The sequence below is a fragment of the Pteronotus mesoamericanus genome, unplaced genomic scaffold (assembly GCF_021234165.1).
Source record: "Pteronotus mesoamericanus isolate MK-2021 breed Mesoamerican mustached bat unplaced genomic scaffold, CSHL_Meso_final contig_46, whole genome shotgun sequence".
Lineage (NCBI taxonomy): Eukaryota > Metazoa > Chordata > Mammalia > Chiroptera > Mormoopidae > Pteronotus > Pteronotus mesoamericanus.
The window spans coordinates 8,201,455-8,222,145 of record NW_026555170.1 but is presented as its reverse complement, the minus strand read 5'-3'; the positions used below and the strand labels follow the sequence as shown (position 1 = coordinate 8,222,145).

Genomic DNA, 20,691 nt, shown 5'->3' with positions numbered 1-20,691 from the left:
CAGGCTATAAACCTGTATTAAATACTGTAGGCAGTTGTAGTACAATAAAAAATATTTGTGTATCTAAGCATATGTAAACATAGAAAAGGTACAGCACAAATATGCTACAAAAGATTTTTAAAATCATCAATGGAACTTGCAGGACTGGAAGCTGCTCTGGATGTCATTGAGTAGATTTAGGTTACATTAAATTCATAAAACGTAAGATTAAATGAAGTACAAGAGAAAAAGATCAGTCAAGAGACATGGTAAACATAGATGTATGAGGCTGCTGCTAGTATAACACAGCATACTTACGTTTTACACCCAACGGTTTTATCATTACTCTAATGATAAAAAGTATATGGTAAGTAAATCCATAAACCAATAACATAGTCATTTATGATCCTTATCAAGAATTATATACTGTACCTAGTTGTATGTATTTTACTGGCAGTGCAGTAGGTTTGTTTACACCACTGTCACCACAAACACATGAGTACTGCATTGTGCTATGTGTTACATTACAACAGCTACTGTACAATAGCTACTTCTAGGTGATAGGAATTTTTCAACTCCATTACAATCTTAATGGGATTACCATCAGGTATGTGCTCTGTTGGATATGTGGTCTGTCATTGACAAAAATGCTGTTATGCAACACATGACTGTGTAGCTATAGAAGTTATATATATACTACAGAGAGAGAGTGAGTGTGAACGTGCGTGTGTGAGCATGCAAGGGAGCAGGGTATGTCTCTTCCAAGATTTAGCCTCTGGAAGTATCGTTGGGATGGCCCACTGCATTAATTGAAAATGAAGACATGAACATCTTTATATATTTTTTAAAAAGTTGCTACAAATAAAACTGATTACAACCATTTCAGTGGCCAAAGCCATAAAACCACAATCACAATTCCACCTAGGAAAAAACATTTTTGACATACTCTATGAAAATCTACTTTATATCATTATTCAGTTAAAAATAACATGTCATCAGAAAATATTTAATCTAACTATGTGGTTCATGACTATACATATACCTGGTGCCTAACACAATTCTTGGCCCATAGTAGGTACTCAGTAGGTATTTGTTGACAGTGAGCGACTTTAACGTGTTCTTTTTCCACCAAGTTATGCTAACTGTGACTTACGCAGAGATTGATAATATGATTGTTAATGGAAGTTAGTCGTCTTGAATGTATGGTGGAAGAAAGGTGGCATCACTAAGTGTGGTCTTTATACTTGGCCCTTTTGAATTTTACCTCTGTTTTGAAGAACCAGAACACAGTTATTTTATTATGCTTTGTTAATTGTGTTGAGAGTAAGGTTGTTCATTTTGTTTTTTAGATTTCCTTGACAGCTGCCGTGCTAGTACTTTGTTAGCTGAACTAGATGATGATGAGGACTTGCCTGAGCCAGATGAGGAAGATGATGAAAATGAAGATGACAATCAGGAGGACCAAGAATACGAGGAGGTTATGGTAGAGAGAGAGTCCCCAATTCTCTTAACTAAAATAGGATATTAATAATTAAAATGAATAGAGAAAAAGCAAAGTCCTAGTTAAACTTCAAAGCAAGGAAATACGGTACTAGTATGACAAAGTGTAGTTAATTAAGAAAAATGCTTTTAATCCGAGCATTTATGATTCTCTAAAAGAAAATAAGTTGGTGGTTATATTTGAAAAATACTACAGTGTCACATGCTAATCTTTTAACATATTTAAAAGTGTGGAAAACACTAATCCTAAGGAATATAATTTTCATAGTTCTGCAATAATTATACATAAAATATTTTAATACCTACCATTTTGAAGGCAGTGTCTGTGTTCTCTTCAGTCTTTACACAGAGCTATGAAGAACAGGCATAGGAAAAGTAATTTGCCCTAATTTAAGAGTTAAGTGGAAAAGCAGGGATCAATGCTTAGGCAATGTGATCCAGGGTCCAAATGTTTAGCCACTATAATTGTCTTTCAATTGAACTTTTGCCTGAATATACTATTATAATGTATATTTTTTATTTCTTTTTATAAAATGTTATTAGATTTCAAAGAGCTTCATAAGTTGAGTTATAATGGGACAGAGAACTCAAATGCTTTTAGTATGTTGCTTAGGAAATAGTATATTAGCATATTTCTTGTGAAGGTTAGTATATAATACATGATGAATTCAAAACATGTAGATGGCTAATTAATATGAAGTTTTTTATGACAGTTTTGGTAGTACAGGCTGATAGTTTTAGGTCAAGGCTGAATGAGGATATATATAGATCAAATAATTCGACATGTCTGTACACATTTTAAAAATACAGATTCTGAGACGTCCATCCCTGCAGCGGCGAGCTGGCTCGCGCTCTGATGTAACGCATCACGCTGTCACGTCACAGCTGCCACAGGTTCCTGCTGGAGCAGGGAGCCGACCTATTGGGGAGCAGGTAATATCTTCATGTTTATCTTCCCTACAGTGTATTTTTTCCCCTTTCACAGTAAAGCACCAACCAAATGCCTAGAAAAATATACGGGGAAAGGACAGGGAGCTAAAAAATAGAGTTAACAAAAAGAAATTTCCCCACCTGCTTGGTTTCTTTATTCCAGGTAGACTCCAGATTGCTATAGTAAAATGCATACAAGAATTTCTTGAACTCTCTTCCCCATGGCTTTTGGTTACCAGTACTATATACTAAAATGGTTAATAGCTATTATCTAAGACTTATAATTTCCTTAGTAGAGATAGTAATATTAGCCTCTTTAACTAATATTTATTGATTACTGATTAAGTGCTAGGCATTTTTTTCAGTACTTTATATGTGTTAACTAAGTCAGCCCTTTCAACAACTGTTTGATAGTTACTATCAGCCCAATTTTCAGATTGTGATTTTAAAGGTTACACCTAGAAGTATTGGATCCAGGATGAAAACCTAGGCATTCTGGCTCTAGAGCTGTCAAATGTCAATATGACTTGTTACAAAAGTTAATTTCAGTTATATGTCCAACATATAAGGGGCTATGTATGTGTGCAAGTATATACATAATTATTTAAATTTATTACATCAGACATTTACAACATTTACAATTCATTGATCTCTTTTTTTCTTGATGCTAAAAGTGAAGGAGAGGAGAAAATGTTCCTTTAAAAAACTTTTATTATGGAAAATTTTTATGGAAATTTTCAAACATACAGAAAGTGATGTTAAGTTAGCAACACTTTAACAAACTTGTTTGATCTCTTTGCCCCTTAGTAATTGAAAGCAACTCCCAAGCATTACATGTATTTTCTTTTTTTATGTAATTCAGTACATAATGCAATTATATTTTTAAAAAAGCACCTGTTTAACAATAATTATAAAGATGCAAAGAAGTTATAGAGAGGTCTTTTATGTGCCCTTGGCTCAATTTCTTCCAATGGTTACATCTTACACAGTTAGAGTACAATAGGAAAATCAGGAAGTTGACATTGGTACAATGTATGTATATGGTTCTTTGTCATTTTATCTCGTGTAGATTTGTGTAACCAACACTAATGCAACTTACTTTTGATAAATTTAAATTGTTAAGAAATTTAGGTACTTAGTTATGTTTATGTTGGCTAATTCTGTGCTTAAGAAATATGGCTAAGGAGGTATAATAGCTGTAACGAAGAACTTAAACATGTACCCTATTTTACAGGTAACACATCACTTTCATAATAATGAAGTTTTACAATGTATGTGAAATTTTATTTTAATAGGAAGAAGAAGAGTATGAAACTAAAGGAGGACGCCGGAGAACGTGGGATGATGATTATGTGCTAAAGCGGCAGTTTTCTGCTTTGGTCCCTGCTTTTGATCCTAGACCAGGTCGTACTAATGTCCAACAGACAACTGATCTAGAAATTCCACCTCCAGGTACAGTATATTTTATTTTTGTGAGTTAATTTTAACAGATACAAAATAAAATAATTACAATTAGAAAAGTAATATGCAGGTTATATTTAGGAGAAAATTCTTATCAGCTACAAGTCCTTACAAAATACAGATTTTTAAAAGGAACAGATAAAAGTTTTTTTAAAACACTGTTTTGTATTTGTGTAATTTTAAAAGCAAGGCTTCATTTAAAGATGGATAATTTGTGTTCTATTTTCTACTGGATTGAAATTGCTAAGGATTATTCCTATTCATCTTTCACTCTGAGAAGCTGTATAAAAGTTTCAGTCAGGGCCTCCTGAGTTAGTCAGCCTCTGTGGCAACTCCATGTCATACAGCTCTATTTTGCATGTGGTGGGTACACTAATGGCTCCCCAAAGATAATATAGATCCTAACCTCCAGAATCTAAGAATATGTTACCTTTATATGACAAAAGAGATTTTGCAGATATGATTAAATAAGGATTTCGAGATGGGAAATTATCGTGGATTATCTGGTTGGGCCCAGCGTAATCACGAGGGTCCTAATCAGAGGGAGAAAGGCGGGTCAGAGTCAGAGAAGGGGATCTGACTAAAGGTATGATGGCTGTCATGCAGTGAATAAAGTACTTTTGAAAACTCTTATTTAATGATATGAGGAAAAGAGTCCTGTGCTAATAAAAAAGAGGAGAGCGTACCACCAAATATACTATGAACCTGACTGTGTGTGTGTGTGTTTACCTCACAGCCCACTCATTTAATATATGCAAAAGGTTGACAGGTCATTGACCAACGTATGTGGCTTTTCTCTGGATGTAGAAATAGGAATAATTTCAGTTTTCTCATTTATAAAAATAAAATGTTTCTAAAGTATGCACACAGTTAGCATATGTTTCCTAATAAAAATGAGAGATCCATATCATATGCATAAGTTCTACTCTAAACACTGTCTTTGAGGTATATTATTCTCATTTGAAAAAAATAAAAATAAAAATGTTGAGGCCAGTAGAGTCTTCAGTACCTGACGTCATTTGCTGATATGTGGTAGAAAGGTTTAGTTTTCATGTAGCCTTGTGTCCTCGTACAGTGTTCTTTCTGGACGGCTTGTTTTAGTGTAATTGTTTGTCATGTCTTTCATATTTTTAGGAACACCTCATTCAGAACTCTTGGAAGAAGTTGAATGTACTCCATCACCTCGATTAGCCCTCACTTTGAAAGTAACGGGTCTTGGGACAACTCGTGAGGTTGAATTACCACTCACTAATTTTAAGTCAACCATCTTTTATTATGTACAAAAATTGCTTCAATTATCCTGTAATGGCAATGTGAAATCAGATAAACTTAGGCGTATTTGGGAGCCAACATACACGTAAGAGATTTTAATTTAATTTTTTAAGTAGATATTCATAGTATATGAGCCAGGAAGCATTTTATTTCTGTATTTGGACTACAGGAAGAGAAATGATTTGGTTTCTGTACTGTTGGTTTATAGGAACAGATAAGATCATTTTTGACTCCGATGTAAAAAGGTTAAGGTTTACAAATGAAAGGAACTTAAGAAATAATCAAAATTAATTCCTCATGTAATAACTGTTGAACTGTTTGACTGGGATTGTGTATGAAATACTAAGTATTTTCTACTTGTTATTTGTTTTGGGGTCTGTGAGTTAAACTCACCTCTCTCTGTTTGTTCCTTCATTCATTTATTAAACAATTATCAATAACCTTGGGCAAATTTATTTAACATATTAGTACCTCACTTTCCTAATCTGTAAAATGAGAGTGGTTGTGAGGAATAAATGAATTAATATATGTAAAGTGTTTCAGTACTGTCTGTTTTGGAGAAAGTGCTCCATATTACCTATAGTAATAATAATTATTATTATTTATATAAAATATATTTATATACTATATAATATGAGGTCTGTCCAGAAGGTATCCAGCTATGTACTGTGAAAAACGGAGGCATTTATTGAAGAAGATACAAGAAACCTTGTACATAGGACAATGACACCTCAGTCCCCTTCAGAGTAGGCACCTGGGGACCTCACACAGTTCTCCTAGTTGCCACCAGCTGCCCCAGTGTATTTTCCTGAATCTCATTGAGATTTCCTGATATCTCTTTCTTTTCAAAGGTGATTTTAGTTTTGGAAAAGCCAGAAGTCTCAGGGTGCCAAATCTGGGCTGTAGGGGGTCCGAGTCACCTGGGTGATTTGATGTTTTGCTAAAAAAACTCTGCACAAGACCTGATGGTGTGAGCAGGTGTATTGTTGTGACGAAGCTGCCAGTCACCAGTTTTGCCCATGGCTGCAGCCTTCTGAATCATCCTAATAGTTTCCGTGGAGGAATGTTCAAAATGCAAAATTTGATGTAGATGTGTTGTTCTCCTCACTCAGATATTTTGAATGCAATGGCCACAGAGTACACATGCTCACTCAATGGCGTCTACCACCCCCACTGACTAGGACAGTGAAGTTGTCATTGTTCACGCATGCACATTCCAGTCCATTCTCCTTGGTTTCTAGGTTACATCCAAGATGTACAAACCATTCTCGTTATATTAACAATGGCTGGACCTTTGCCAGACAGAGCTCGTATATTAATTTATATACATTTTTATATTTATATAAATAATAAATAATTTTATCATTATCCTTATGTGACTTTACATTTGTTAGTATATTTTTCTGATATTCTTTTAACATTGACAATGTCATATAATGTCCAATAAAGTAATTTAGGTCCTTTTGAGAGAGAACAGAAAATCATCATGCCAATTTCCCTTTCTTCAGTTTTTATTAGAGTTTTAAATTTGATCTCAACTGCCTTACATGTTACTGCATGTCTTTAAAAATTCCAGGTTTGACTTATATTTTCTTTGCAATAATGCTAAATTTATAAACCATAACTCCTTTTCTGGAATATGATTTCTGCTACTTTTCATTGTTTAACAAATATTAATGCTTTGTTCTCATAAGTTCTCCCTGAGTTCAGTGTTAGCCATATGCTTACTGTAAACAAATGGCATCATTTATGTGTATTTCTTAAAAAGCTGAAGTCTTACTGGAAATAACCACAAATCATTTGATTTATGAATTAACGAATAATATCTTCATGTTTAGAATTATGTACAGAGAGATGAAGGATTCTGACAAGGAAAAGGAAAATGAAAAAATGGTAAGTTATATTTAGAAAATGGGTCTTGTTCTTGATTATTTAGAAAAAAAGAAAAAGAAAAACTAACAGTTTCAGTTGAACATTTGAGGGAAAATTACTAATGTGGAAATCTTTAAATTAAGTGCATGATCTTAAAGCTACTTTTTGTAATGCATGTAAAACAGCATAGACTTTTTATAATCAGGAAAGGCCGACATTTGGTTTTTCCTATTGTAGGGTTGTTGGTCTGTAGAGCATGTGGAACAGTACCTTGGCACTGATGAATTACCAAAGAATGACTTGATAACCTACCTGCAGAAGAATGCAGACGCCGCTTTCCTGCGCCACTGGAAATTAACTGGCACTAATAAAAGTATTAGGAAAAACAGAAATTGTTCTCAGCTCATAGCTGCATATAAGGTATATATTGGCATCAAAACACTATTTTGATTGGGAATAGCTTTGTGCTTTGTTTTGCAGCTTTTAAAGATTCTTAAGGAAGAGCAGTTTATTGCTACACACTAAAAAATGACATTGAATTAACATTAATGTGCCAATGCTAAAATTTTAAGTATGGTTTGTGGCATTTGAATTTGGTGCACAGTCTTCACTGTGGCTTACAGTGCTTTTATTTTACTTGTGAATTTTAATGGTTTAGAACACAAGAATTTTCTACTTGGGTGATAACTTTTTATTAAAAAAGGGAATTATTTGAAAAATTCCAGCCTTTTCAAAGTAATACTTATAGGACGATATATTGCTTTTCTTGAAAATGTGATTAATGGCTAGTTTTGCTCATTGTTTCCTCAGGATTTTTGTGAGCATGGAACAAAGTCTGGCTTAAACCAGGGGGCCATTTCTACTCTTCAAAGTAGTGATATTCTTAATTTGACAAAAGAACAACCTCAGGCCAAAGCAGGCAATGGACAGAATTCTTGTGGAGTAGAAGACGTCCTTCAACTTCTGCGTATTCTGTATATAGTCGCAAGTGACCCTTATTCAAGAATATCCCAAGAAGGTTTGTAAGAAGCCTTGTTTCATTTCTGTGGCATTTTAAAAAACAAGTCAGTTTATATTTTTATTAATTTCATTAATTTTACAGAAGGTGATGAGCAGCCTCAGTTTACATTCCCTCCAGATGAATTCACTAGCAAAAAAATTACAACAAAAATTTTGCAGCAGATTGAGGTAATAAAGTCAGCTAAACTCTTAACTCTGTAACCTTTAGATTTTTCAAGTATTGCCTTTCCTTCCTTTATGACCTCCCATCTTATCTTCCTTCCCTCTGATCGAATGTTCTGAGCCTTATGGTTCATTGCATTCATTTCTTTGATTATATTTAAGAATTAACTCCCTTTTGTCTTTTTCAGTAATTGCCTTGAGACATTGTTATTTGTTAATTTGCAGGAACCATTGGCATTGGCAAGTGGGGCTCTGCCTGATTGGTGCGAACAATTAACCAGCAAGTGTCCTTTTCTAATACCATTTGAAACTAGACAGCTTTATTTCACATGCACTGCATTCGGTGCATCAAGGTAGGAAGTGTATTCTTTTATATTTTTAGAATATTTTTTAATGTGAGATAAGCTCAAAATGTACAAATATACTTTGTATCAAGATTGATGAAGGGAATATATTATCTTTTTTCTAAAAAAGAGTTGTCAACATTGAAACATTTTGTTTCCAGTTGGATATACGCTCTCTTGTAGTATGGATTGATCTCTTGGAATTGTGTGTTGGAGCACAGTCATCCCCTCCGTATCCACCAGGGGATTGGTTCTAGGACCCCTGAGGGTACCAGAATCCATGGGTGCTCAAGTCCTCTGTATCTGTGGGTTCCACATCCATGGATACAGAGAGCCTACTGTACTGTTTTCTGTCAGCTAGCATTTACAGTTTTTAAGTAGCATACATAAATTATTAGTTGCTGAAATTTCCAGGAATAACAAGTTAAATGCTTGCAAATAGCTTTCATAGCATTGAAATATGTCTACATTCTGGCCATTTAATAAACTACATGTTTTGCTTAGTTATTTTTGTCTTTCTCCTTCCACTAGATGAAAGTTTCATGAGGGTGGAAATTTCTGGCTGTATTGTTCCAAGTATCTAATAGATGTAAAATGTTATAATTTAAAATAGAGCTATTTATTTTCCTGATAAGCTATGTTGTTGTATCATTTTATACCATTTACAAAGCATCTATACACAGAACTTTAGGCCTGGTGTTTAAATAGCATTGACTGTGATTTATAGAAGAGGAAATTGATTCTCAGAGTACTTAGAGGAGTTGCCTGAGACTACCAAAAAATTGTAACACACAAGAGTAGATCATTCATCTTATTCCTAGTTTAAGATTTTTCCTCCCTAGGTGGGTGAACTTTGTGCTGCTAAAAAGAATATTTTAAAATCATCCTACCATTAAAAAATTTTTTTAAATAAGTTTTTAGAGTTTGAGCTAAACATTGGACACACCTGGAAGCAAGATATCAACAGACTTGAGAAAATACTCCCCAAGTCACAATACCTTTTTAATGGTGACTTTCGGTTTGTATCAAAGTAATAAAGAGAGCTTAACCATTTTTTAGTGTCTCTGCTGTTAGGAAATGTTTGTATTTTTATGTGCTGGTTTGGTAGTACATTCAACTGTTGCTGTATGCTACAGCTACATAGATATATTTCTATTTCAGAGCAATAGTGTGGTTACAAAACCGACGTGAAGCCACTGTGGAAAGAACAAGGACTACAAGTAGTGTAAGGCGAGATGATCCTGGAGAGTTCCGAGTCGGTCGTCTCAAGCATGAAAGAGTAAAAGTTCCACGTGGTGAATCACTGATGGAATGGGCTGAGAATGTCATGCAAATACATGCAGATCGGAAATCAGTTCTTGAGGTACTTTACGCAAAATTTGTGTGCAGCAATAACAGAACTAGCCAGTCTATATATTGCACTGCCTAAAAACTGCATTAGATTTTAGATGTGAGGAGGAATTTCTCTGCCCTCTTTGCAAAGGCCTCCTCTGCAGAGCATCTTTCATAAGAGGATGTCAGCTTACTTCCGGGGTCAGGATCTTGTGATTTATTGAGCAGCAAAGGATATCTTCACTCTTGAGGTGGGGAAATGCTTGGTCTGTTTGAAGGACCCACCTGTTTCTTAACAAAGCCTGGACCAAATAATAGTACTCACAAAGGATTCTTTTTGATACTCTAAATGTTACTTTTATGTAAGCTATGCTATTAGATATCTCCATTTTTGGAGCACACTTTTATAATACTGTTTCACTTAAATTGTGCTTGGTATTACATAATCGGTCCATATTGAGAGAGAGAACAAATGGGAGTATGAAATTCAATATATTTATGATTGAGATGTTATTGTGGGCAGTTGATTATATGTTATATACATATTATTTCTTATACGAGGGCTAGTGGTAGAATTATCTCACCTGCCAACAGATGTGAACCAGCTGGTTTATTTTTTGGATCGTAGGTGATCCCAATGAATATTATCTCTAGGAAATGTATAAGGTTTATTCTTTCTACCCATCTATTCCTCTAACCTAAATAAATAATCCTCAGTTATTTACTTATTTAGTTTTACTATGCACTGTGTATTTTGTAAGCTGCCTCAAATCATTTCTTGAACAGGTAGAGTATGGATAAAAACGTTTAAAGTGGATGACCTAAAGTCAGAAATAAATGGAAGAGTTTAGGTTTTGTTGTTACATAGACACATACAAATCTAGAAAACATCATTTCCTCGAGCAAATGATTTAACCTGTTTATCTGAAATTTGGTTTCTTCTGGTATGAAAAGGAGATCATATTTGTAGTCTGTCGACCTCCAAGGTTTCAGTTTCTATGGTTTCAGTTACCCTTGTTCAACAGTGGTCCAACATTAAATGAAAAATTTCACAAATAAAAAATTAATAACTTCCAAATCACCCGTGTTCTGAGCATGGTGCAGTGTGGTGCTGTGAGTCATCCCTCTGTCTGGTGTATCCACGCCGTATATGCTGCCTGCCTGTCAGTCACTTAGCAGCTGTTTCAGTATCAGCTGATTATTGTTGTTAATCTCCTGCTGTGCTTAACTTACAAAGTTTTCATAGGTATGTATGCATAGGAAAAAATAAAGTAGATATAAGGTTTGGTAGTATACAGTTTCAGGCATTCATGGAGGGGAGGGTGTCTTGGAACAGCCCCATGGATGAAAAGAAACTACTGCTGTCCATTTTGTAGGGGTGTTGGGAAAAAATGAATTTATGAATAATGCTCACCACAGTGTTTAGACATGTAATAGTGTACAACAAAAATGAAAAATACTTACATGTTGCTTATATTATACTGCTGCTGTAAAACAAACATATATACTGGATTGTATATGACTAATTTTGGCAAGAATGGGATCATTTAAGCTTACTTCTACCTATAATTTATTTGTTTATATTTTAGGTTGAATTTTTAGGAGAAGAAGGGACTGGCTTGGGACCCACATTGGAGTTTTATGCTCTGGTGGCAGCAGAATTCCAGAGAACTGACTTGGGAGCTTGGCTTTGTGATGATAACTTTCCAGATGATGAGTCCCGTCATGTAAGGTTTATTTTCCATTTTATGATTTGATTTGTGATTCTGCTTTTAGAAAGTGTTAAATTGAGAATGTTATGCTTTTAGAACATAAGCCAGTTTTTTTAATCTTAATTTATTGAATAATCTTGATATTATTAAAATGTTTTTAAAGGATAATATTTAGTTGCAAAAAATAATTTAATAAAATGTGTATATAAATACTTTTAGATAGTTAAAGATGTTTAATGTTTATGGATCTTTAATTTTATTTTCATTTCTTCCTCTAAAAAATTAGGTTGATCTTGGAGGTGGGCTGAAACCTCCTGGATACTATGTGCAGAGGTCATGTGGACTGTTCACAGCACCATTTCCACAAGATAGTGATGAACTTGAAAGGATCACAAAACTCTTTCATTTCCTTGGAATTTTCTTGGCCAAATGCATTCAAGACAATAGACTTGTGGACTTACCTATTTCTAAACCTTTCTTTAAACTTATGTGTATGGGGGACATTAAAAGCAATATCAGTAAACTGATTTATGAGTCACGAGGTGATAGAGACTTACACTGTACTGAAAGTCAGTCTGAAGCTTCTACAGAAGAAGGTCATGATTCGCTCTCAGTAGGAAGCTTTGAAGAGGATTCAAAATCAGAGTTTATTCTGGATCCCCCCAAACCAAAACCTCCAGCTTGGTTTAATGGAATATTAACTTGGGAAGACTTTGAACTAGTAAACCCACACAGAGCCAGATTTTTAAAAGAAATTAAAGACCTTGCTATCAAAAGGCGCCATATTTTAAGCAACAAAAGTCTTTCAGAAGATGAGAAGAACACAAAATTACAGGAACTAGTGCTGAAGAATCCATCAGGGTCTGGGCCTCCCCTTAGCATAGAAGATTTAGGGTAAGTTTTATATAAATATTCTTCAACCTAATGGATGAATAAGTTCTAAAGCTTTTGTTTCTTTCTCCCCACATATTTGCAATATTCCAGTAAAAGGTGGTGAGAACAATAATGCAGTACAGGAAAAATTATTATTTTTAAATTTTTAAACATTTTTATTTGAGAGAGAGAGAGAGGAAGGAAGGGAAACATCAGTTTGTTGTTCCATTTAACTTAGGCATTCATCGGTTGATTCTTGTATGTGCCCTGACTGGGGATTGAACCCACAACCTTGGGGTGGTGGAATGACACTCTAACCATCTGAGCTACCTGGCCAGGGCAGGAAATAATGATTACGGATTCAAATCTTTGATTTGCTGATATTAGAAAGATAACTCAGAATACCAGAATGTAGTTTATTAATCAATAAACCTCTGAAAGATTATCTGATTTGTCAAGTATGATAAATATGTATAAATATAAATCTTGCATGAAAAAGTCCAAAGCCAAAAATATTGACACATTTATTAGCTAATTAATATATAGCCAAAAGGCAAAGCTCAAAGCAGCTTGCTGTGTAAGCCTTATTCCCAATGGCTGCATTAACTAACTCATATGTGGCAATCTTTTGATAAAATTCTATTAATTTATATATATGTAATTATTACAACCTTGGTATATCTCACTATGGTCTTGGGATGACTACAAGGTTTGCTTTCCCTCTCTCCCTCCCTTATATTCAGAGTTTGGTGGAGGGTGGGGTGGTGGCATAGCCTGAATAACTTTAGTTTTCAGGCAATAGTTTCTTCCTACAAAAAAAAAAAAATCTTGTAAACATGTTGAGTAATTCATTGCAAAAATCTTTAGTTTGTTCATTTTGTGCCATAAGGGTGAAATGAAATACAGAAAGGTGGTGGTTTCACCGTGGCTGGTGTGGCTCAGTGAACTGAGCGCTGGCCTGAGAACCGAAGGGTTGCTGACTCAATTCCCAGTCAGGGCACATGCCTAGGTTGTAGGCCGGGTCCCCAGTGGGGCATGCACGAGAGGCAACCACACGTTGGTATTTCTCTCCTTTTCCTTCTCCCTCCTTTCCCCCACTCTAAAAAAATTGAATAACTAAATAAATCTTAAAAAAAAAAAGAAAGAAAGGTGGTGTTTTCATGCGTTCTTTGCAAAGCCAGGTTGGTCTAATAGTTTTTGTGTATAGGATTTTTTGTTTTTATTTTTAACTTTTTGTTTTAAATGCGGATTTTATTTATTTATATGCCAAGATCCATTATAAAATATTAAAAAATTTAAAACCATTATAAAGTCTCAGAAATTAAACCAACATGACACCAGCATAGAAATAATCAAGTAGGTCAATAAAATAAAATGAGCATTCTAGAAACAAATGTATATATCTAACAATGTAATATATGATTAAATTGATAATTCAAATCAATGGGGAAAATAAGGCTTATTCAACAAATAAGGTGCATGGGCCACTATTACTTGAAATCCCTATTTCACACATTATACAAGAAATATTCAGGAAAGTTAAAAATCAATATGTGAAATCTCTAAGGAGTTTTCAGAGAAAATTCAAAAAAATATTTTTCTTACCCTGAAGTAACATATTCAAACCCAGAAGCTATAAAGTAAAATATTGACAGTATGACTATCTGAAACATTTAAGACTATATAGTAATATACATATAAAAAAAGTTAAAGAACAAGAAATAGAATAGGGAAGTATTTGCAACACATCTAAAAAAGGGTTAATAGTTTTTTGGGGTTTTTTTAGGGCAAAAAATTCTACAAACATTTAATCAAAAAATGGATAAAGAATACCAAAAAATCATTTAAAGCTTTTTAAAAATAATAGAAATAGGCAAGAAATATACAAAAACAGGTTTAGTTTCAACAAATAAAGTAACAAAATAACACATCATTGTCACAATCAGATTAATCAGTATTTTTTTTTTTGCTTTTCATTTTATTTTTTATTGTTCAATTACAGTTGTCTCCATTTCCCCCCCCATTACTCTCCCCTGCTCTACCTCCCACGTCAGCCCTCCCCACTGTTGTCTTTGTCCATGGGTCCTTTATACATGTTCCCTGACCCTTCCTCTTCTTTCCCGTTATCCCCCTCCCCTCTGGTCACGGTCATTAATTTAATTTTATTTTTTTTAGGGTTCTTTTATTTATTTTTTTAATTTATAAGATTAATCAGTATTAAAAAATACGTAACACTTCACAAATTTGCTTGTCATCCTTGCGCAGGGGCCATGCTAATATCTGTATTGTTCCAATTTTAGTGTATGTGCTGCTGAAGTGAGCATTTATTTTTAACTTTTTAAAAATATTTTATTTATTTTTAGAGAGAGGGGAAGGGAGGGAGAAAGAGAGTAAGAGAGAACCATCGATTGGTTGCCTCTTACACGTACTCCCACTGGGGGACCAAACCTGCAATCTGGGCACGAGTCCTGGCCAGGGATCAAACCCATAACCTTTCGCTTTGTGGTATGACACCCAACCAATTGAACCATATCAGTCAGGGCAGGATTTGTGTTTAAAAATGCCTCATGCTTAATATCTAAGCTAGTACTGTATATACTGAGTATTTTGCTGGAGGAGTTGGGGTTCATGGTTTTGGTGGCAATGTTATAAAAATTAAGTATCACTGGCAGCCAAATCTTAATCTAATCATTATTTGTGCTTCCAGTTTAAATTTCCAGTTTTGCCCCTCTTCAAGAATATATGGTTTTACAGCTGTGGATCTCAAGCCAAGTGGTGAAGATGAGGTAAAGATTTTGTTTTTGATACAGTTTTAAGTTCAGAATCATTAACTGATGTCAGTTGTACTAGGCACTACTGAAATATTCCTAGATATAAATAATAATGGCAAATTTTTCTTTGCAGATGGTAACAATGGATAATGCAGAAGAATATGTGGATTTGATGTTTGACTTTTGTATGCATACGGGTATTCAGAAACAGATGGAAGCCTTTAGAGGTAATTTTTAATTCTCTTTATCTTAATCCCTCTACTTTTACTTTGAGGCATTTGAAATTAAGGTACTGTTTCTGTCAAGAATTGGCTGGTAATCTCCTGACTTGCCCTCTAGGTTTCTGTCTTCCAAATAGTTAGTTCCTGCATAGTACCTGAACAGGCTGGAACATTCATATGCATATACTCAGCTTGCTACTCCTGAGTTACAGGGGGGACCCACTTTTGGCTCCATTTCCTCATTCGTTTGTGGTCATTAGGTTGCTTTCTTCCCACATTTACATGATCAAGCTGAATTAAACCATGCTAGAACCTGAGTTCTTCTGGTGAAGATTGAAGCAAAATATATTAGACCTTTCAAAACTTACTGATTTTGGAAATGAAAACATAGCTTTGGCTGGCTTATATAATACAATGGGAAATTAGAATTCAGTGCTGACCATGGTGGCAGAATATTCTCTGTTCACATTTGTGATATTAAGCAGAGATTTCACTTTAAACTCTAACACAGTTTTTTAAAGCTATTTAATTTATATATATTTTCAAACATTTATTAATATTTTGATTTGGAATTTGGTACTTTGAAGTTGTAATTTAGACACTGGTTTTTGTTTTTGTGTTTGTTTTTTTGCTGTGTACATAACATAGATGGGTTTAATAAAGTTTTTCCAATGGAGAAATTAAGTTCCTTCAGCCATGAAGAAGTCCAAATGATCCTTTGTGGAAACCAGTCACCATCCTGGGCAGCAGAGGATATAATCAATTATACTGAACCTAAGTTGGGCTATACACGTGACAGGTATGTGTTTGTTATTTTTAAAATAAAATTGTTTATGTCCCCAAATCAAATGGTAGATGATCTCTAAAGACTTTTGACTCAGTGAAGTACATTTATAAAGTAAATGAGAAAGCAGTTAAAACTCACTATTACCAAGGAGCATATCTATTAGTAAGACTGAGTTTACACAGAAAGACAACAGAGTCTTGGCTAAGTTCAGATTCCTTTTCTCACTGTTTTAATTGTTCATTGTTTTCAAAATTAGGGACACTATAAACCCTTAGGCCATACTGCTTTTTATATGAACATTTTTTCTCTTTTATGTTGAATTTATTGGGGTGACACTGGTTAACAAAATCATACAGGTTTCAGGTGCACAATTCTGCAGTACATCATCTGTACACCGTATTGTGTGTTCACCACCCCTAATCTCTGTCCATCACCATTTATCCCCCCATACCTTCCTCCACCTCTATCCACCCCTCCCCCAGCAGTCGACACTACTGTCCATTTCCATAAGTTTTCTCTCCCTTTTTTTGTCTCTTTTACTCAATTGCTCCACAACCCCCTATCTACATCCCTCTTATCCCCCTTCCCCCTAGCTGCCTGTTCTCTGAGTCTGTCACTATTTCACTTGTTAGTTCATTTTGTGTATTAGATTCCAAATATTAGTGAAATCATACAGTATTTGTCTTTCTCTAACTGGCTTATTTCACTTGGCATGATGCTCTGCAGGTTCATTCATGCTGTTGCAAAGGGTGAGATTTCTTTTTCTTTTTTTTTAATGGCCAAGTAGTATTCCATTGCCATTGTGTAAATGTACCCTTTCAAATAATCTCAAATTTATAGAAAAGTTGAGGAATAGTTGAAAGAATTCCCCATATATCCTTTGCCCAGATTCACTGGTACTTAAGATCTTGCTCTGTTTCTTTATATTATCACTTTTATACATGCACACACACACTTACACTTAATAAACATAATATGTAGAGCTATACAGACATACTGTTTTTCTAAACCATTTGAGTGTGTGTTGCATTTATCATGTCCCTTCACTCTTTAATACTTGAGTGTACATTTCTGAGAATATGGGTATTTTCCCATGTATGCACAGTAGCTGGCAAATTCTTGATGCTATACTATTAACTAATCTATCATCCATAGTTTAATAATGTCCTTAGTAGCACTCCCTTCAGCCCTGTACGTCCTCTTTCAAGAAATTGCATTTTTTTGTGATGTTTTAAATCTGGAATAGTTCCTCAACTAATTTTTTTCATACCACTGACACTTTAAGACTATAAGGCCTTATGTTACTTTTTTTAAGAAGTTCCTAAACGAATGTAAATGAGAGAATATTGTGAACTATTTTAAGCTTAAAGGATATTGTTTATATAGCATTTTACTTTTATTTATTTTTAGAGAGAGGGGAAGGGAGGGAGAAAGGGAGGGAGAGAAACATCACTGTGAGAGGGGAATGTCAATTGGTTGCATCTCATACTCACCCCAGCAGGGGACTGGACCCGCAAGCGAGGCACATGCCCTGACTGAGAATTGAACAGGCAACCTTTTGCTTTGTGGAATGATGCCCAACCAACTGAGCCACACTGGTCAGGGCTCTATAACATTTTTTAAAGTAAACTTTTTATTGAAGTTTAACAAAGAAGTGCACAAATTGAATGTATTGCCTGAAGAATTTCGTGACATGAACCCTACTGTATAATTGGTACCCAGAATAAGAAACAACTCCAGAAAGCCCCCTTCCTCATAATATTCTTTTTCTAGTCATTAAATTACTATTCTGGCTCTGGTCGTAGTTCAGTTGGTTAGAGCGTCAACCCTATGCACCACAGTTGCATGTTTGAGTCCCAGTCAGGGCACATACAAGAATCAACCAGTGAATGCCCAGATGAGTGGAACAACAAATCACTGTTTCTCTCTTCCTCTCTCTAAAGTCAATTTTAAAAATCACTATTCCCATTGATTAATTTTGCTTGCAGTTATGTATTCTTTAAGGTGTGGCTTTTTATATAATAAAATCATGAAATTCATACATGTTTTGGCATATGGTGGTAGTTTATTTCTCTGTAACAAGAATGGGTTATTTCAGATCTCCTTTGATAACTTAGGCATATCTGGATAAATTATGCAATGGGACTTTGAGCTTTTCAGAGTTGTTGGTTTTATTGAATTTATTTTTAAAGATTTTATTTATTTCTAGAGAGGGAAAGGGAGGGAGAAAGAGAGGAAGAGAACCATCAATGTGTGGTTGCCTCTCATGCACTCCCCACTGGGAACCCAGCTAGCAACCCAGGCATGTGCCTTGACTGGGAATCGAACTGGTGACCCTTTGGTTTGCAGGCCGGTACTCAATCCACTGAGCCACACCAGCCAGGGCCTTTATTTCATGTTTGATCCCCATACTCCATCAGTGTTTCAGTTCTTTATTGAGCATGAGAGTCTTGAAGGATATATATGTATAAAATCTTAAATTGTAATCCTCACCTGAAGATATGTGTATTGACTTGAGAGAGAGAGAAAGAGAGAGAGAGAAGCATCAGTGTGAGAGAGAAACAAGAAACATCGATCAGCTATCTCCCGTACATGCCCTGACTGGGGATTGAATCCACAACCTCGGTATGTACCCTGACTAGGGATCGAACCTGCAACTTTTTGGTGTATGGGCTGATGCTCCCACTAGCTGAGCCACCCAGCCAGGGCTTGAAGGGTATTCTTAAAGTAATTTGTGTCAGCTCATTTCATATTTACCTAAGAGTCTCTAGATAGTGGTGGTGTTCTGACATGTGGATATTGGGGTTTTTTGGTGGTTATTGCTGCCTTACAAACTAGTGCTAGTGTTTTTCATTTAAATCAGCTGTTAAATCAGTATAACTTTTTTTTTTTTCTTTTAGCCCTGGTTTCCTGCGGTTTGTGAGGGTTTTATGTGGCATGTCTTCAGATGAAAGGAAAGCATTCCTGCAGTTTACCACTGGTTGTTCAACTCTACCCCCAGGTGGACTGGCTAACCTACATCCCAGACTCACAGTTGTACGCAAGGTACAAACTCTAGCTAATGGGGAATCCAATTTAGTTATTAAAGATAGAAAGAAATATTAAAGCCATGGTATTTTCTATTATTTTCAATTTCCTGTCTGTAGGTTGATGCTACGGATGCGAGCTATCCATCAGTGAATACGTGTGTCCATTATCTAAAGTTGCCAGAATATTCTTCAGAGGAAATCATGAGAGAGCGCCTGCTAGCTGCTACAATGGAAAAAGGCTTTCATCTCAATTGAGCTTTGAAGTGCAATTGGAGACATCAGAGACTTTTAATACACTAGTGAAGCCTCTTGTTTGTGTGAAGAGAAGTATATGACCCTCCAAGCTAATGACACTTGCCTTTTTTTCCACCATTAAGGCTTTCAGAACATGTGGAAAAAGTTTGTTAGCTGCTAATGACAAAACAAATCCTTTAACTACCCAGCCAGCAAGTATATAGCACAGAACACTGTGTTGCTGCAAGGGCTTATGTGACTGGAATAAGGTGGTCCTACTTGACTGTTCCAAAGAACGCCTCTCAGATCTTCAGTGTTCATTGGTAAATTTCTAACAGTGTATTTGTGTAAAGTTTGTCATTTCATACTTCATACACTACAGTTGCCATCACCAATCCCTGTTTTGCTGGCTTTTAAGCTACTTGGTCAAAAATCCTGCTTCCGTAAACCATAGAGAGTTAATGAGCATCTCAAGCTCCCCCCTGCCCCCCACTCCCGTTAATGATGCCTGCACTATCAGAGTATTCTAGTGTTCTCTCTTTGTTTGGCATATAATCATGCACAACCTTTTTATTTCTTTGAGGTGGGAGTATATTTTTATTTCCTAAATGCCATACTATAAAGATCAAATTCTTAAGTGTGTTTGTGCAGTTCAAAAATAAAGATATATGAAGGGGAAAGGAAAAAAACACTGGTCTAGATGCAAGGCACACTTAAAGCGAGTTTTACTTTGATTGTATTTTCTTTGTATATTATAAACATTTATTTAACTTGTTGCAGTTTGAAGTAAAAAATTCCCAAAGTGTATGCTCAGTAATCATTAAAATGTTTGCAGCGTACAAAACTGTGTCATGTGACTATTTCACTGCAACCACCAGAGTTTAACCAGATACTTTACATTTTGAATCACTGAGATTTAGTTTTTTGAAATTATTACATGAAGAAATCTATTTTTCTATAGTAAATACACTTATTGAAACTGGAAACCTAGAAATATGCTCACATGCTTAATTATGATCCAATTGTTGTGTTCTTGAAGTATTCTCCAGCTGAAAATGGCCGATTTATTTGTGTTAATTTTTTAAATACCAGATATGCTACTTACTGTTGTATCTGTAGGGATGTGTAAATCTAAGACACAAGAATGATTTTTGAATATTGTGTTAGCATGAAAAGAAACCACCAGGATACT

The 20,691-nt window shown here is 35.1% G+C and overlaps 1 protein-coding gene and 1 non-coding gene across 7 annotated transcripts in view; one reads left to right on the top strand and one right to left on the bottom strand.

The window, feature by feature from the left end:
- The window catches only part of HECTD1 (HECT domain E3 ubiquitin protein ligase 1), a 94,899-nt gene extending 74,556 nt beyond the window's left edge, over positions 1-20,343 (top strand). For 4 of the 6 annotated variants that reach the window (XM_054577908.1, XM_054577907.1, XM_054577913.1 and 1 more), the window contains 17 exons: positions 1,329-1,462; positions 2,290-2,412; positions 3,705-3,861; positions 5,005-5,227; positions 6,981-7,035; positions 7,252-7,434; positions 7,825-8,032; positions 8,117-8,202; positions 8,422-8,549; positions 9,702-9,903; positions 11,462-11,599; positions 11,871-12,478; positions 15,165-15,243; positions 15,362-15,455; positions 16,098-16,248; positions 19,137-19,281; positions 19,383-20,343. In XM_054577908.1, coding sequence (XP_054433883.1) covers positions 1,329-1,462; positions 2,290-2,412; positions 3,705-3,861; positions 5,005-5,227; positions 6,981-7,035; positions 7,252-7,434; positions 7,825-8,032; positions 8,117-8,202; positions 8,422-8,549; positions 9,702-9,903; positions 11,462-11,599; positions 11,871-12,478; positions 15,165-15,243; positions 15,362-15,455; positions 16,098-16,248; positions 19,137-19,281; positions 19,383-19,520 — 2,852 coding nt within the window. In that variant the 3' untranslated portion in view covers positions 19,521-20,343. The remainder of the gene's footprint in view (positions 1-1,328; positions 1,463-2,289; positions 2,413-3,704; positions 3,862-5,004; positions 5,228-6,980; positions 7,036-7,251; positions 7,435-7,824; positions 8,033-8,116; positions 8,203-8,421; positions 8,550-9,701; positions 9,904-11,461; positions 11,600-11,870; positions 12,479-15,164; positions 15,244-15,361; positions 15,456-16,097; positions 16,249-19,136; positions 19,282-19,382) is intronic. The other 2 variants (XM_054577909.1, XM_054577912.1) reach the window with 2 other exon arrangements.
- LOC129074217 (U6 spliceosomal RNA) lies at positions 14,678-14,781 on the bottom strand. Its single transcript, XR_008529524.1, has one exon. It is a non-coding gene; the product is annotated as a U6 spliceosomal RNA (small nuclear RNA).
- Positions 20,344-20,691: the final 348 nt, after the last annotated feature.